Genomic DNA, 16910 nt, shown 5'->3' on the forward strand with positions numbered 1-16910 from the left:
CAAGTGTCAAATTTCATGATAAATTTTCATACTTGTTCATTTATTTATTTGCATAACTGTGTCGGAGTGTAGATAATAATACTAATAGATACTAATAGATATGCAAGTTGTTTTAAGTAATAAGATTTTCAACTTTGCGATAAATGTTCTACTTTGCACTTAGAGAGTTTTATTATTTTTTATGAACTCAATATTTTCTTTATATTTCTCTAATATAAATGAAAATTGCACGTAGAAACAACATTCACATTTATTTCATATCCACTAATGTAAGGAAAACTGCAAATTGAGTTCCTTTTGTAAATATACCCTGCTAACCGCAAAATGAGTTCCCTTGCAATGACCGTAAACTACGAAACTAGTGCAAACCGCAGCCTGAAAATCTCGATACTCATAAGATGTATATCACCGTAGGGTTCATCCCAGTGGCGTCATTTTTTGTTGTTGTTGTTGTGTTAAGTTTTTCATTACAAGTGACAAACAAAAGAAAACAAAAACAAGAAGTAGTTAAAACTGGTTGTGTGATAATAACGTTGTTTTTATGTTCATAACCATTTTTCTTGTATGCTATATATTTTGCTTTTGTTTGTATTTATTTGATTTTTCTGTTGTTCATTCGACTTTGCATGATTTGATGTTTTTTTTATTCAGACATTACATATTCAGATTGTTCTATCACTATGGATACCTATATACGACCTTGACATTCTTCCTCAAACTTTAAATTTTATTCATGTGTTTCAAAAAGAAATTACAGATAATTTTTTGGGGAATTGCTGTCGTTGATATGTTATCACCGTCTATTGAATCCCCATGAAATATGTGGCATATTGCCACTATTTGATAGGGTTGTAGTCCCTATGACAAATCTCACATCCCCTACTTTCTCTGTATTAGTCTAATCAGTTTTGTTTGTGTATATAGAGGTTGTTTTTTTTAATTAGTGTTTTTCTTTGTTTGTTTTTATTAATTATTTTCGTCATGTACATAGTTAAGAATACCTGTAACGGTTCTTGGTTGTATTAACTTCATGATTTTTCTTTCTTTAAGTGGATTAAGTAAAAATGAAAATAATATACTTTATATGAGAAGAAAGACTTTTTCTAACAGATTTGTAAAATTGAAATAATACGGACACCGATTTACGTTAAGTCTTCAGAGCGATAACAACTACATGATGTAAGAAAATATCTGCTTGTTAATATCTTGATAAAGGAGTAACATGGATGCGTTAAGATTTATCATTTTCATAGAGTTGTTCCTTACTATATATGCAAGGTAAGTTAGTTAAGTATTTATATATTTTCATTTTCTTTTTCATCCTTGACTTAATGTTGACTCATCTTTCATTTCTTCATAGATTTTATATCAAATTATTGTGCTGTTGTTCTTATAACTTTTATGTTAAATTTTGTTCAAGAATTCAAAGGTGAATTGTACAATTCAAATCTTTTTCCATTATTTTACATTAAAAAATAAAAAAAAATAAAAATGAGCACACACACACACACACACACACACACACACACACACACACACACACACATACACGCACACACTGAAAATAGCTTCTTTGATAGAATCAGTTGTACTGACGAAAACATTTCTTTATAGTTGATTTGTGACCGTTTTCTGCGATGTAAAACGTGCTTATCTTCATGTATTGTCTTTAAATTCCAACATCTATTTCAGTTTCTTTGATATTCAATATCCTAATGTGTATATAACAGCGGAGAATGGTGGGAATCTTACTATTCAAGTGAGTTCACATTGAATCTCCCTATAGTGCTATGTCGTTCAGCGTTACAAAAAAAAATTATTTCCTACATCATCAAGTTTTACGGCAATAAAAACTCAAAATAATCTACCGTGTATGTACTATCTTGCACATTTTGCACGGTATGACTTTATTTTTATTATATTCTAAATACAAGACTTTAATTTTGACAGTTGTGAATTATTCTAAGGCTACTTGGCTTGAACTTCATGTAAATTTTCGAAAAATATTATTGTAGGTATTTTTTTCTCGCGTATGAAGTTTTCATATCACAACTCATACGTTATGCCAGAGCTTGCTGTATTACGCATACTATTTGTATCGTGCTAGAATTCTTACAATAAAGTTTCTTGAACAGGGTTTTGTTGTTACAAGTTTGAAGTCATCTCTGTGGAAGTTGTATGGACGTCAATAATAACTCGTGTATCGTTATTATGTATTCATGTGCACTGTGAAAACTGATTTGTTCTAAGTGTCATAGTTTTCCGTTCATCATTCGTCTGCCCTGGACCAGACTTTTTAACATTAACTCGGCGGGTGTTTCTAGAAAAGCAGAGGACTCTTACCTTACTGGTACACCTGGTCCATCTCCCAGTTTTTAGTCGAGTCCACGTTGCTCATTTACTGTTATTACTTTGTATCATTTTGGTTAATCTATGTTCTTTGTTGTGTGTGTCTGTTATCAATGTCTGGTCTCGTTTCCGCTAGATTCTTGGTTCGCTTGATTACTCATATTACAAAACGCTGATCTTATCATATTCACTATCGACATCAGCTAAAAATTACCATAAATGGTTGATTTGGGGTGTTCCTAGGACGGCGTTATGTGAATCATTTTGATTTTGTCCTTAGAACTGTAGGACATAGATATTCTATTTGACCTTAATATTATCCCCATTTTGATAGAGATATATTTATTTTGTCTTGCCTGTTCATCCTTCGTGTGTCTGTCTCAAAGTTTGAACGCGAAATCAGAAATTATCGGTGCTTGATGAGGTTCCTTCTTTGATATTTGTTTTGGTTTAAGCACTTTTTGTATGCTTATTTACTTTACAGGAAACTTGAATTTCAATTTAATTGTGAAATCAAGTTCTAACGTTGCTAATAATAGGTTAGTCCTTGAAACACGTGTACAGAATACCGATTTTGTAATATCTATATCAGTGATATTTTTGAATTTGTAAACAAGACACATAAAAATGAAAGAACAGGAATAATTATAAAATGATGTTTTACGCAATCATATTTAGGCAGGTCCACTAGGAGGGGATATTTATATGAAACCAAGAGGCCATGGCACCGTATACATTGGACAAACTGACATGCTCAAGTTATTTGAGGTAAGTATTACAGTATTTTTAAAGCTTTACTAGAAAAAAAAAGAAACTAATGTCTCTTTCCGGGCAAGCGTAAACCTTTATTGACAGACATGAATATATTGTATGCAATGGAATCATGATAGTTTATTTCCCTAGCAACGACATATTCTTCTTTCTAAAGACAATTTATCTTACTTTTAAATGCTTTTTACAACAATAACAACAAAATAAATAAATCATATAACGGGTTCCAAATTACATATAGTTGTAAATATGGACTATTTTTTAAATAATGTCCTTTTCTAGATAGTAAATAGTCTTCCACCGACATGGAAAGTGAATTCGGCACATGGTTCCCTCGGTGTATTTATTGGAGGGCAATCTGTCAACGTTTTGTTAGAAGCTATAGTATGTACTAATTATTACCACTTTTCCATGGCTTCCCCATGGCTACTTGGGAGATTTATAACACGACGAAGTTAATAGAATTGTATATGGTCTTAAAATATTATCATTAAAGGGAAATTTAAAAAAAATAAAATAAAATAAAAAAATTAAAAAAAACTTTTGTTTCGTGAATGTGCGATTTCAAAATATCTGTCTCGTGCCTCTCACGTTTTAAAAATACATGATACCATTTCCATCGCATTGAATAAGACATGTCTTATATTAATATTTTAGGATCCAGAAGGCGGAAATTTGACTTTTGAAAAAGTATCTGGAGCCCTTCCACCTGGCGTATACCTGATTAAGAATACAGGAAAATTACAAGGCAAAGTTCCTGATGTTGATGCAACATATGAGTTTGGCATCAGGGTCACAGACAAGCATGGGAAATATGCTGATCAGATTTTTACAATCGACACCAGAGGTATTTTATCAATTGATTTATCAGATTTGTTTTATTTAAGTAGCAGTCTTTGTAAAAATCTGACATGAGGTGATTCATGCATGTCATAAATCCGCAAAATTCATTTTTATTTCTTGTTCAGAAACAGTTACTGATCATAACAAGTCTTTTAGATAAGATTTATATAAATTGTACATAAAATTGGTATTTGCAAGAGTTATCGATCTTGATTTTGTTTGATTTGGTTATTTTGAGTGGAAGATAAAATGTATCATTTTCTCAAAAGTGCAGATCTGAATACAGAATAATTATTGTTATAGATTGAAAAAGTATCGTTTGTTTGGTGGGTTTTTCTACACCATGAATACAAATACCATTGGCAGTGTCCGAATTTTAGACCGTGTAGATAGAGTTATTGATGTCGAACATGACAGTCAAAATAATATATGTTTGCCTAGAACCCAGTATGAAAAAATTGTACAATTAACTCAGTTTTACATGTTTTTATCATTTTTATATTTATTTTAGCTGACAAATATAGACGGGAATAATAAATAAATCGTAAAAAAGTCCCATGATTCTCTTATACGGATCGTATTTTTTTCTCAAAAAAGACATCACACGAAAAACTTAAGCACTATCAATATGAAATATGAACTCCAACAAAAAATGTGTCATCAAGGTAGGCATGTTCTGCTCCGCCAGCGGCGCACGTCAAAATGCCAGTGCATATAATCCGTTGAGTTAAAGTGATTAATTGATAGCAAGAAAACAACATTACCACGTCTGGTTAAATAATACATTTGTTAAATTCGAGATAAAACAATGAAACAGTTTAATTATATATTTATCAGTTATGAACTTTAACCATATTAGTAACTTATATATATACATAAGTATAGCGTGAATTTTGGAAATATGTCTACTTCACTCGAAATTTGGTCTCTGTATATCATTTTCACCATAAACACCTCCTTTCTCCTAGACCAAACATTTTAAAAGTTTGGCGGAGAAATCTGACGCTATGGCAACGTCGATTTTGAATCGTCTCGAAACTTAAAAATTCAAACTAGCCATGTCAAATTCAAGTTTTGGCGGTAAAGTCGGCTGCCATGGCAACGGGCAACATTGCGTTTTCCTTTTTAATGTTAAACGTAATAAACTTTATCACTATGTTATATATCAAGTTCCTTGCAACCAAGGTTTCTGTGATATCAGAAAAGTTCGTATCCGTATCTACTCTTAAAGAAACACAGCGTATATATATATATATATAAATAAAAACATAGCGTCCATACACATGCAAATAGTAAGATGGCTTTTGGTGCTCAAATTATCTGTTAAATCAACTGGCTAATTAGGATAGAAGAACGCCACACCATATGAAATATATATATATCATTATGATTTTAGGATTTGCCTATGAGGTACATGTATGTTGTTTCATCTCTGATGTCCGAACCAACCGGAGTCTTCCTACAACATACACTATGCGTCTGTGTTTTTTAAGGTTTAAATTGTCAGTTTGTCAGTTCCTAACTAACTTCATACGTTATTTCAATTCCAAAAATACGTCATGTCAGGCAAAATGATTTTGGGCCATCCATACTTCTAAAATTTACATATAAAGAACGTCGCGGACGCTCTGACCCTATCAGGCAGTAGGAAAGTGTAAAGAAAAAAAATTATATACTATCAGTTTCGTTAATAATTCTATCTCCAAAACATTTAGTTATGAGTATATTTTAATTTTTATTACTCACTCCATATTTTAAGGCCATGTCAATTCTTTTTGCTCTAGAAAAAGATCAGTGTGCCAGCAACCCTTGTGAAAACAGTGGAGTTTGTGAAGATGATATTGATGGCTTTAAATGTAACTGTTCAATACCATACGGTGGACCAACTTGTCAAATTAGTATGTAAAAGTAATGCATGTTTTTTCAAACTTTCACACCCGGATGAATGATTAACATGTAAACATGACAAACGTATGATACAGACTAACGAGATTAGTCTTGAAAATATGTGCATAAAGTCATAAAAAAAAATGTTTTTTTCGAAAATTTCAGTCACGAAAGGCATACGCTTTCAAAAAAAAACCAGAAAAATATTTAACCATTCTTTTTATTCAAAAACATATTTACTCACCGCTTTTTTTCCTGTGAGCAACTCGGTGGGTGTTACCCTGGGACACGTACCCTACCGATACACCAGGTCTCGATTTCACAAAAAGTCGTAAGTGTAAAGTAGATCGTAAGTAATGACGTCATAAACTAAAATAGCATTGTGACGTCATGATTTACGATCAATTTCACACTTACGACGTTTTGTGAAACCGACGCCTGGTCCATGCTCCCATTTTTAGTGGAGTCCGAGTTGCTTATTTGCTTTTGTTACTTTGTATGTATGATTTTATTTACTCTGTTGTTTGGTGTGTATGTCTGTTTTCCATGTTTGGTCTTTGTTCCTCGATTACTTTTGTTTGATTACCACTATAACCTTGGTTCCCTTGATTACTCTTTTAAGCATATGACGAAAAAAATATGTTGGAATCTTCCTACAAAAGCAAGTGTGTGTTACAAGGAAAAGACAAGGTAAACATTTGTTTTTACTTGTTTTTATTGTTGTCTTGTAGACTGTATTAACAAAGCCATTGGAATTGACCAGAACATTAAAAGTATCCCTGATGCTCAGTTATCGGGTCATTACGCCTCTGGTGACCGTCCAGCTTCTGACGGACGGCTAAATAATCTCAGAGGATGGACGGGAACAAACACAGACTCTTGGCTGCAGGTATGATTTGAAGATACATTTTTCTATAATCTTCTTATCGGCTGTAGAATATAAACATGCATTTCTAGCAGTATATTAATCATTAAATCTTTTTTACACAACCAGAGTTACAAAAAGCAGCACATTTTTTTTAAAAACACCAAAACAAAAGTTTTCTTACATACAATATTAGGGCAATGTCATTTCGTTTTAAAGTGACGGTTTTCGATTAAAAACTACGAGTTTTCCATTGAAAACTAACATCATTTTACAGTTGTATTTAAATCAAAAGGAAATGAAATGATATAACATTTGTAATCTAAATTGAATAATAAAGGTTGATCACAAAACAATCTCGGGTCTAAATTGGTGCTGTCCGAAATCAACTTACAGTACTACTGTGAAAGTTCTTTAATTCGTGGATACCAATTTTCGTGGATTATGGAAAAAAACACAAATTCGTGGATTCTAGAAATCGTGGTTTTGTGGTTTTCAGTATACACATAAAATTGAAATCTCCTTTTCGTTGGGAATTAAATTTAGTGGTTTGGTCTATCCAAGAAAACCACGAAAATACGTATCCCACGAGCAATAGTACTTTCAAAGTAATTAGGGTATCCGTGGCGCAACAACAGCTCGTGCAACTTAACGTTTTTCTCATTGTGCGCCTTGTTCTACAATTATGATGAGTGAAAAAGCAGATTTCTGTTGCCCTATATATAGAACGTAGGATCATTTTACCTCTGCTTTTATCCTTTACATTGCTAGGTTGATATTGGACATGTGTCATCAGTATACGCAGTGGCAACACAAGGACAGTCTTCATCTAATTATCTCCAGTCATATTATGTTCAGTATAGTGTGGACGGAAATTCATTTAGTTATGTGACTAATAGCTCCTCTAATATGGTAAAAATATATGAATTCATGCCATCTTTCAAAAGACTCAGGGTACAATAATAAAATACCAGTTATAGAAATATTGACAATTGAAAATGTCGATAGGCAGTGTATGTGTTTCAAAAATAATCTCTCATCAGCAGCAAAATTATGTTAGAATTTTTTTCTCTCGTTTTAAACACTAAACATTTAACATTTTTAGAGGGGTAAAAGAATAGGGATGTCAAACTATTTGATTGTTTAAAGAAAAATCAATGTTAAATATTACTGTTCTGCATATCATTTACTAGTTAATAGTGTATATATATATTGTGCTTTTTCAAATTGGCTTATGTAACCATTCTGCCATTACAAAAGTTTCCTCTACTTTTTTAATAAATGTTTTGGTTACAGGACTTCAGTGCAAGTAGCAGTGTCAACAGTGTTGTAAAGCACCAGTTTCCACATCCAGTAACCGCCAGATATATCAGGTTCAAACCGCATACATACCATGGAAAACCAGGCATGCGCATTGAAGTGTATGGCTGTGAAGTGATAAACTGAATTGAAATTCGCATTGACAAGCAATTAATAATAAAGTGATTAACTTGTACATAGCACTATTCCACTCGTTTTATCTACAGATATACCCTTGTTTATCAACATATTTCCGCTCGTTTGTACACAGAATTCCCCTCGTTTGTCCCCAGATTTCCCTTCGTTGGTAACACATATTTCCCCTCGTTTGTACAGGGATACCCACTCGTTTTTCCGCGGATACCCCCTATGTACAGATTTCCACTCGTTTGTTTAAAAATTTTATTATGTTGATTTTTTTTTAGTTTTGTTTTTGATTTTGTTTTATTTTGTTTTATTTATTTATTTTGTTTTTTTTTTTTTTTTTTGGTGATTTGATTTTTTCTTGTTTATAGACATTAAAGAAAGGACAAACCAATTTCAAATACTGTTGTATTACCCCTCTATTACGAAATGGCTTTGTGTATGTACTATCTGGTTGTCTATACATTCCCGCCTGAACACACGTGATTTTGTTCCTTTTTTGTTTGCTGTCTTTATCTCTTTCGTAGTATACCAAACGTTCACCACAACGTCATGAGCACCTACTTTCTGATGTTTCTAATTTCTGAACAGCTCATACTCAATAGCCTGGTCAATAAGTGTAACCTAGTCCAAACATTCTTTAAACATCGATAATTAACTAATGTCTAATGGATGATATTAATACATGATTCTGAATCAAAACATTACTTTGTTTCGAATAATTTGAATCGCGGAGTGAGAACCAATAGTCCTTAATGACGTCATAGTACCCAGCCGGTTTACACGAAATAACCTGGTTCGCTAATAGATAACCAACCAATCATAAAGCTTGTTACAAATTAAATTGAATTATAATTGTAGATAAAGAAAGAAAATATTTAACAGGGTATCAGTTTATTCGTCATTACATGTATTAAACTACAAAACACAACCGTAAAGTTCTACTTTTAAGCAGGGCTGAAACTTTGCATTGTAAGAATAGGGATGGACACGAACAAATTTTGCTGAGAAGATCTCGTATATCTTAGAATACTGACTCCCAACTCTACCATGGTACACCTAGAATAAAACAGAAACTACATGCAACATTTAACGTAAAATGAGTTTAACCACATACAAATTAACGTCCCAAATTAATAGGTCAAAATAAATGTTCAATGGTAATTGAGATAATTAAAGTAAACAATGTAAAACACCAACGAAAATTCAGAATAATTTCTCTCACTTCACGGATCTCATATAACATGGTGTTGTCTCCGGAAAACAATTAGTGTATTATATTCTATTTCCCCCAAACACTAGTCACGTTATTTTATCAGCAGGTCTATAGATAAGTCTTTACATAAAAATCAGACAGAAATTCATGCATGTCAAAATATTCAATGTCTTACTCGGAAACATTTATAGAACCACATTACCATTTTTAGCTTGTCATTCGGTTGTTCCACTTTTCATAATAAAAAAATACATAAATGATGTATGAAATTGATATTTTGCAAGAGTTATTGTTCTTTATTGGTTAATTTATGTCACGTGTGAATATACATGTTTAGATAATACTTGTATAGTTATCTCCAAATTGCTGGTCTGTATACATGAAGGATAAAATTACGTACACAATGTTGTATAAAGATAAAAAAAAAGCATCGTACGTTCCATGTTTTGTGTACACCATGATTCACCTCTATCATTGTCAATGCTTAAATTTTATGTGGATTGGTACATAATGTAAGGCCAATAAAACATGTGATATGTAATGCCATTGATACAAATCAATTCATAAAACCTACAATTGGAGAGCTGCCATTCTGACTGTACGTGAAATGGTGTCCGTCAGAACTATACGATAATTGGTATGCATCCACTTTATATTGCATATTATATCCATACACGGACACTCCAACCACTTTCGACTTCTTTCCTGTCAAATGCATAATAATGACAATAAACAAAAACTAATTTTCGATCATTGTTGGCTTTTTGGCTATATAATTATAAGTATGTTTTCATAACATAGGTTATTCATTGACAAAAGCTTGTCAAATGCATGTTCTATTTTATGAAAAGTATTGATGAATTTAATATTAAGGGATATGAAATTGAAATGATACAATCTAATGTTTTGGGAGACCAGTCAGATTGAAATGAAAAAACTACACGTTTCAAACAAATTAAATATGTGTAACTTTTTTTAGGTGCATCATGTATAACATTTGCATGATTCTTACAAATACTGCTACATAATCGTTCAGAAAAGCAAAAAGAAAGAAAAACATTATACATTTGTTACAGCACTAACGTGACAGAATTTAGCGGACAAATTTTACGCAGTTTTTCAAGTGTTATTTGACTTTAGAAAAGATTCTGGCTTGACGGACTTTAAGTAAGACAGGATATCAACTGTCACCTAAATCTATTTGTAACCAGGAATTTGCATTCTCTCCACACCATCCCTTTCCCTCTCGACTAAGTCTAGCGTTAGTGGCATTTGACTGCTCATGAGATAAATAGGCGGTCATCTGTGCATTCGGAATCAATGATGGATTTTCCACTCCAAGTTCATTTTCTCTACAGTCTGCAAAATGTTTATTTAAGCAATATTATGATTTTATTTGTGAATTCTGATAATACTATCATATATAATTTAATATATCTAGAATGCTGCAATAGTACTTATTTTCGCTGTACTTAATTTCGCGATTATTGGTCCTAGAACATATTCGCGGAAATCGTACTTTTTGCGTAAAGAATAATGGTAGAAATTTTTTTCTGGTGTACTTTTCGCAGATAGTGCATGACTCCGAAATACGTGAAAATAAGTATCACACGAAAATAAGTATAATAACAGTAAATCAATGCCACTATATACCGTTTGATTCCTGAATAAATAATAAGGGACGAGAAATTTTGTGGTTCAAGTAACCTAATTTATACAGAAAATACTTTATGACTGGTATTATTTTTTAAAATGATATCATGCAATTGGTAATGCGAAACAAAACAAACAAAACAAAAAAACAAAAACAAAAAAAAAAACACCATAAATTTGGGAGTGGTTAAGGTCTTAAAAAGTTATAGTTTATCCCCACCGCAGATTCCATGCGCCTGTCAACAGTAAAGAAATATTGATGATGATTGTGTATTTGTGTCGTTATATTACGCTTTAGCCCCTGACAATATTAATCATTTTGCATTTAGGTTATACTCTTGTACTATATACTATGGTGCATTTGTTACGTTTTACCATATCCGTATTTCTCTATTATACATGTTATATAAACATGGCATCCATGTCTCGTGTTTTATATCACGTATTGATGAGATGAAATTTTTCATTAGCTAAGGCTAAATTGAATATTCTTGTTTCAAACATACACATTTGAAAATATTTGAGGTCATTTAATATGAAAGTTACCTGTGTCACAATTGCTTCCACCATAGTTACTAACACATTCACATTCGTACCCTTTACCAAAGTTCGTCTCGTTACATGTGGCACCATTCAGACATGGTTCGAACATGCAATGCTGCATTTCTGTGTAAACAACATGAAAAAAGAACATTCCTGTTCATACATTTCACCATTGTAAAGATGTTTTTAGCAATCTGCTTCTGCTAGAATTATTTGTTTTAGAAATGAAAGCCTACAGTACTGTAGCATTCCTGTTTGTTTTCAGTTATTGAATTTGAGAGTGGTCGGGAAATAAAGTTTTAAACTAAGTTTAAATAGATTTTATGATTGGTTATGGTTTAACGTTCTATGGCCAAAGCGAGAACGATTTATCAATCGGAATATACTCTGCTGTGTACTTAATGAACGCTTTAAGTCGCTACGCTAGCTCAAAGAAGCAACCAATAGCCGCCAGATACACGTATACATGCCACCCAACTAGTACAAATTATTCTTATTCGAGCCAATCAGTCGTCTACCAATTTTAAGGTCATTGGTATAACTTTTTAGGCGAGACCACTACCCTGAGACCACCTAGGTGGTAAATTAGATCTATATATTCTGTTTTGCATTATTTTTTGATAATTAACATTATGATATTAAGATTTCTCTTTTTGTTAACGAATGGAGGTTACCCGGAGAACCTGATCTATGCTCCCAGTTTTTTTTTCAGTGGACTCGGATTTGGTCATTTACTTTTGTTTTTTGTTGTTTTTTTTGTACGTGCTATTTTGGTTATTTCGTGTTCTTTGTTGTGTGAGTCTGCTTTCCCTGTCTAGTCTTTATCCCTGGATTGTATTCTTTTCAATTCCACTAGAATCTTTGTTACCTTGACTACTCTTTTCATACGAAAAGAACTTTTAGATGAATATTAATAAGTTATAACCTACCAATAGTTTCTAGTTTGAAAACAGCATCCTCAAATTTCCCTGTCGTTCCAGTTGCTCTGATAGTAAAAGTGTACTGGGCATCTTGATCTGGAGCAATACCAAATATTTTCTGTCTGTCTGAGTCAATGTGTACACTCGGGGGCAGATCTCCGGCAACTAATGAGAACTTGACGCTCTTTCCCGAGGGGTCCTATTAGAGGATGATACTGATATATCATTTAGGTGTAAATCCCTACAGTATAAAATCAGTATTCAAACCTTTAGCCATAGGAACTTCTTCCAGTGGTCATTATGTTTAAGACCATGTTTGCCTTACAGTATGATTCTTCTGGGGATCTGGCACTTAATTGATGAACAGAAATTAGGTTTTGTATCAACAACATAAAAACCCAGTTTTGTCCTTTAAGAAACTTACTGGTATCCATTAGACACATCTTGTTTTTTTTAAATTTTGACCTGATACAAAACACTGAAACTCGCCGAAATATGAAATCTATTTAAAAACAGAAAAGACTTGGTCAGTGGGAAAATAGAAGTGTTGATTCAGTAGAGCTGGATGTTTAAACGCATTACTCACTAGAACGTTGAGCGGTATGTCGATCATTTTCCCTCCTTCAAACGTGCCAACAAATCCTACTTCCGAATGATCCAGCCAAACTGGTGGCAAACTGTATACAATCTGGAAATTGAAAAAAAGATATCTATGAACATTAATCATTTTTTTAATAAAGCGTATCTAGTGCTTGTTCGTATACTTCCTCTCTTGATTTTTCGTGTTATATTGGAGTTCCACTTAATGTGTTTTTGTTATTTTTCAGTGATCTAACACAGTCAAATTAGACAGGGAATGATACATGACAGGTTTTTGAACCTAAGTCTTGTGTGGCAAACTGTATACAATCTGTAAATTAAAAATGATGTTATCTATGAACATTAATCATTTTTTTAATAATGCGTATCTAGTGCTTTTCCGTATAATTCCTCTATTGATTTTCTGTGTTTTGGTGGAGTTCCACTTAATGAGTTTTTTCTTATATTTCAGTGATCTAACACAATTCAAATTGGACAGGATGATACATGACAGGTTATTGAAGCTAAGTCTTGTAAAAAATATGCATGACTCCAGTGGGTTTCTCTAACATTAAATCTATAAAAAAAAAAGAAATTTTTATGCACACATCACCCGCAGTGTAATTGTTTTCTCTGTGTATCATTTTAGATATGTCCCATTTAAACTTTAAAACAACAGGACAGTTCACCTCTATCAACTCCAACAAATCATTTCCTTCGAAATAAACTGCTTCAGATCCATTGCCAGTGTTGATGTGAATATCCCCATCCTGGCCCGACTAAATTAAAACAATTGTATTCCATTTTGTATTGTAATATGATAAATTTAATCAACTAAGTATTTACTTTCGAATAAAAATGTGTTTCTTTGTTCAATTAAAAAGATTGTATTTGTTTGTTTCATTTGATTATTTTATTTTTGTACTACAAATTCTTGTGTATACAATATTGGCAAGTTTATGAAAATATTCAGCGTTTAACCATTATTAAGGGAATTACTATTATATTTTTTTCGGTTTATTTGAAATTACCTCAATCACGTGGTGGTCACTAAATAACTTACAAAGCAGATTATTTTCAAGTGTGCACCACGGGCATTGAGGTTATTTCAAATAGACCGAAGACATGTAACAGTCATTCCTTGTAATTTAACTTTAGTATCAAATTTAAAGAGTATACCATTAAAAATGTTGATGACGTCACAGTCACGCTACAAAATTTGGTCCATGAGATGATGGAGAAAATTTTCAACCAATCAGAAGGCTTTCTTTTTCCGAAACTAAATTATTAATATATACATTTAACCATATACATACCTCAGCAGTGAGGTCACCATCTTCCTGTGCAGCTATTGTAACGCTCGGAAAATGCATTTGTAGCACTCTAAGAATTAAAATTACATAACAAGTTAACATAAGTAACCTTATTGTTTTCAATATTGTCTACCTGGCTGTTTAGGGTTAATGTCCCACTCTTACTATATATATAAGCACGACGTTTAAAACGGTAGAAATTACAAAGTAAGACATAAAGGCTGATACTGATTTCAAAATGTTACTGAACATTAAATTTAGTCATTATTGTGTGAGAGAGAGAGAGAGAGAAAAAAAAATAAAAACTGGTAGAAAAACGACAGGAATGTAGTACATCCCTATCTGTTAGGTATTACTATAAGCTGTTGAAGAATACATGGACGGCGTCAAAATTTTCGTGGAGTGTAAGTTGTGTTTTGTTCATTTACCTTACATACGCGCCTTTTACAGTTGTATATTAGTTCGTTTTGACACTTAAATTTTGGGTATCAAATGTCACCTTTACCATGAGTTCAAAGCACCACTTCGAAACTTTCAAAGTAAAGTATTAAAATATAAATACTCTTATACTTACTCTCCTGGAGATGACAAAATACTGCATATTTCTATAGAAAGTACGACATATCCGAACACCTTCATAGTAATGAACCACTGTTTCCTCTTACTTAAAACCTCCAATGGATTCCTCTGTTTCCCATTTATATTGTAATGCTATTTACTTGTATCATGTTGATAAAAATATTGTCTGAACTTTTATATAGTTAGTACAATGATTTTTGTAATTTTTTATACTTTTTGCTACCATAAATAATGTATCTATTTTTAACAATCTTTTATTTCGTTAATTTTTTTTTGTTTTGATTTTTCGGATAAGTTGGAGATATTTTTGTGTTCTTTTTATTTGCGTTTCGTCTGCTTTCCTTAATGCTAATTGTTTTAGAATCAGTCACTTACTATGATCGGTTATTGAACAAAAGGTTTCATTCTAATCGTACAGAATTTTCATTTTTCAATTCAAAATTTCATGTATTTTCATTTGGTTATAGATATTTGCTTGTTAATTTTGATAGAAAACCTAGGGAAAAAACAATACATACTATTTCTGTTTTCTCTCGGAAATTATACAATTTCGGAAAATTACTGAAACGTTCCGAAATTGACGTAATAATATTAAATTGTTGTCAAACATCAACACAAAATCGCGGAATCCAATCATAACAAAATGCATTAAAGTAGTTGCTGTCAGGTGGATATTGAATAAATGAGATCTACGCAAGCACGCAAATAAGCATTTCTGAAATATTCATAACTATTTTATAAAGAATAATTGCATTTATATTCAACTTGATAAAGATTAACCCTCTGAGAGTATAAGTTTGCATTTATAAGCTTTTGAGATATAATATCTATTCAGAACAGTATTCACTAATATAAGTGCAATAACACTATATTTTAAAAAGTTAACACGATTGGCGATTTCTTAAATAGTTGATTTTAATAATATTGTTTTTGTTTTAAATAATCCTCTAAATTTAACAAGATATAAATAGAGTGATGTGGTGATTGTTCGAGTGTTTCATAAAAAAACACATATTTACATACTATATTATAAGGAAAATATATCAAAATTAATTGAAAATAATCTTTCAAATGTTAAAGTATTTCAAAATATACAATTTAATGTGATCGTGTAAATGATGCAATGAGCTTTGAATAGGGCACGGAAATTTTTCGTTGGATAAAATGGAATTCTCTATAAGAAATGGGGAATAGAGGATCCGATTGTGTGTGGTGTAAAAAGGAAGTTTTTACCATTCAAAAGGTGTAAAATTGACGATTGGTGAATAACAGCTATGACAAATGATCTTTTGTCAAATTAAAAACTAACTATCTACGGTGCAAATTAAATCATTGTGGAGACCGTAGCGGTAGCTTCAATCAATGATAAAGCTAGCCTTGTCAGAGTAGCTCGTCGATATTCATATCAATGATGAAGCTAGCTTTGTCAGAGTAGCTCGTCGATATTCATATCAATACAATAAACGTCTTACCACAATAAATAATAATACGTGTTAGAAAATTCTCAAAACTGAAGATGTTGCATAAATTACTTCAAGGGAATCAAGGTTATAGCGGTAATCAAAAGAATGTAATCCAGGGACAAAGACGAGACATAGAAAACAGACATACATAACAAAGACCATAAAGTAACGAAAATCATACATACAAAGTAACAAAAGCAAACGAGCAACTCGGACACCGCTAAAAACTGGAACATGGACCAGGTGCACCGGTAGGGTAAGCGTTGTTGTTTAAAACGGATGATCATATAACTTCGTTTATCCTAATGTTCGAACGTAAGCTGCTCTCGGTTTCCGGTTTTAGATCAATATTAGTTCCGGATAATTGAGGGAAGATGTCGGATGTGCTTATATTTGTTAACAAATTATAAGTGATACGTCATTCATGTAAAAAAAAAACAGTTGATAATGAACATTTTATATCATTCCTGTTGAAGTTTTAATTGG

The 16910-nt window shown here is 32.1% G+C and overlaps 2 protein-coding genes across 2 annotated transcripts; one reads left to right on the top strand and one right to left on the bottom strand.

Annotated features, from left to right (window-relative positions):
• The first annotated feature begins 1120 nt into the window (after positions 1–1120).
• On the top strand, positions 1121–8210 carry LOC148613159 (lactadherin-like). The gene is made up of 9 exons (XM_088586361.1): positions 1121–1278; positions 1693–1759; positions 3028–3117; positions 3403–3504; positions 3778–3967; positions 5748–5861; positions 6582–6739; positions 7487–7627; positions 8012–8210. Exons 1-9 carry the CDS (start codon positions 1223–1225, stop codon positions 8159–8161), a joined length of 1068 nt encoding a protein of 355 aa, XP_088442487.1. The 5' UTR covers positions 1121–1222; the 3' UTR covers positions 8162–8210.
• Positions 8211–9035: 825 nt separating this feature from the next.
• On the bottom strand, positions 9036–15112 carry LOC148613160 (uncharacterized). Its single transcript, XM_088586360.1, has 9 exons — positions 14957–15112; positions 14386–14452; positions 13759–13848; positions 13077–13178; positions 12500–12689; positions 11574–11693; positions 10566–10733; positions 9949–10079; positions 9036–9217 (listed from the first exon to the last, which is right to left on the bottom strand). Exons 1-9 carry the CDS (start codon positions 15019–15021, stop codon positions 9077–9079), a joined length of 1074 nt encoding a protein of 357 aa, XP_088442486.1. The 5' UTR covers positions 15022–15112; the 3' UTR covers positions 9036–9076.
• Between the last annotated feature and the right edge of the window lie 1798 nt (positions 15113–16910).

Source organism: Perna viridis, chromosome 6, assembly GCF_037379345.1.
Source record: "Perna viridis isolate PV_CMFRI_1.1 ecotype Kerala chromosome 6, ASM3737934v1, whole genome shotgun sequence".
Lineage (NCBI taxonomy): Eukaryota > Metazoa > Mollusca > Bivalvia > Mytilida > Mytilidae > Perna > Perna viridis.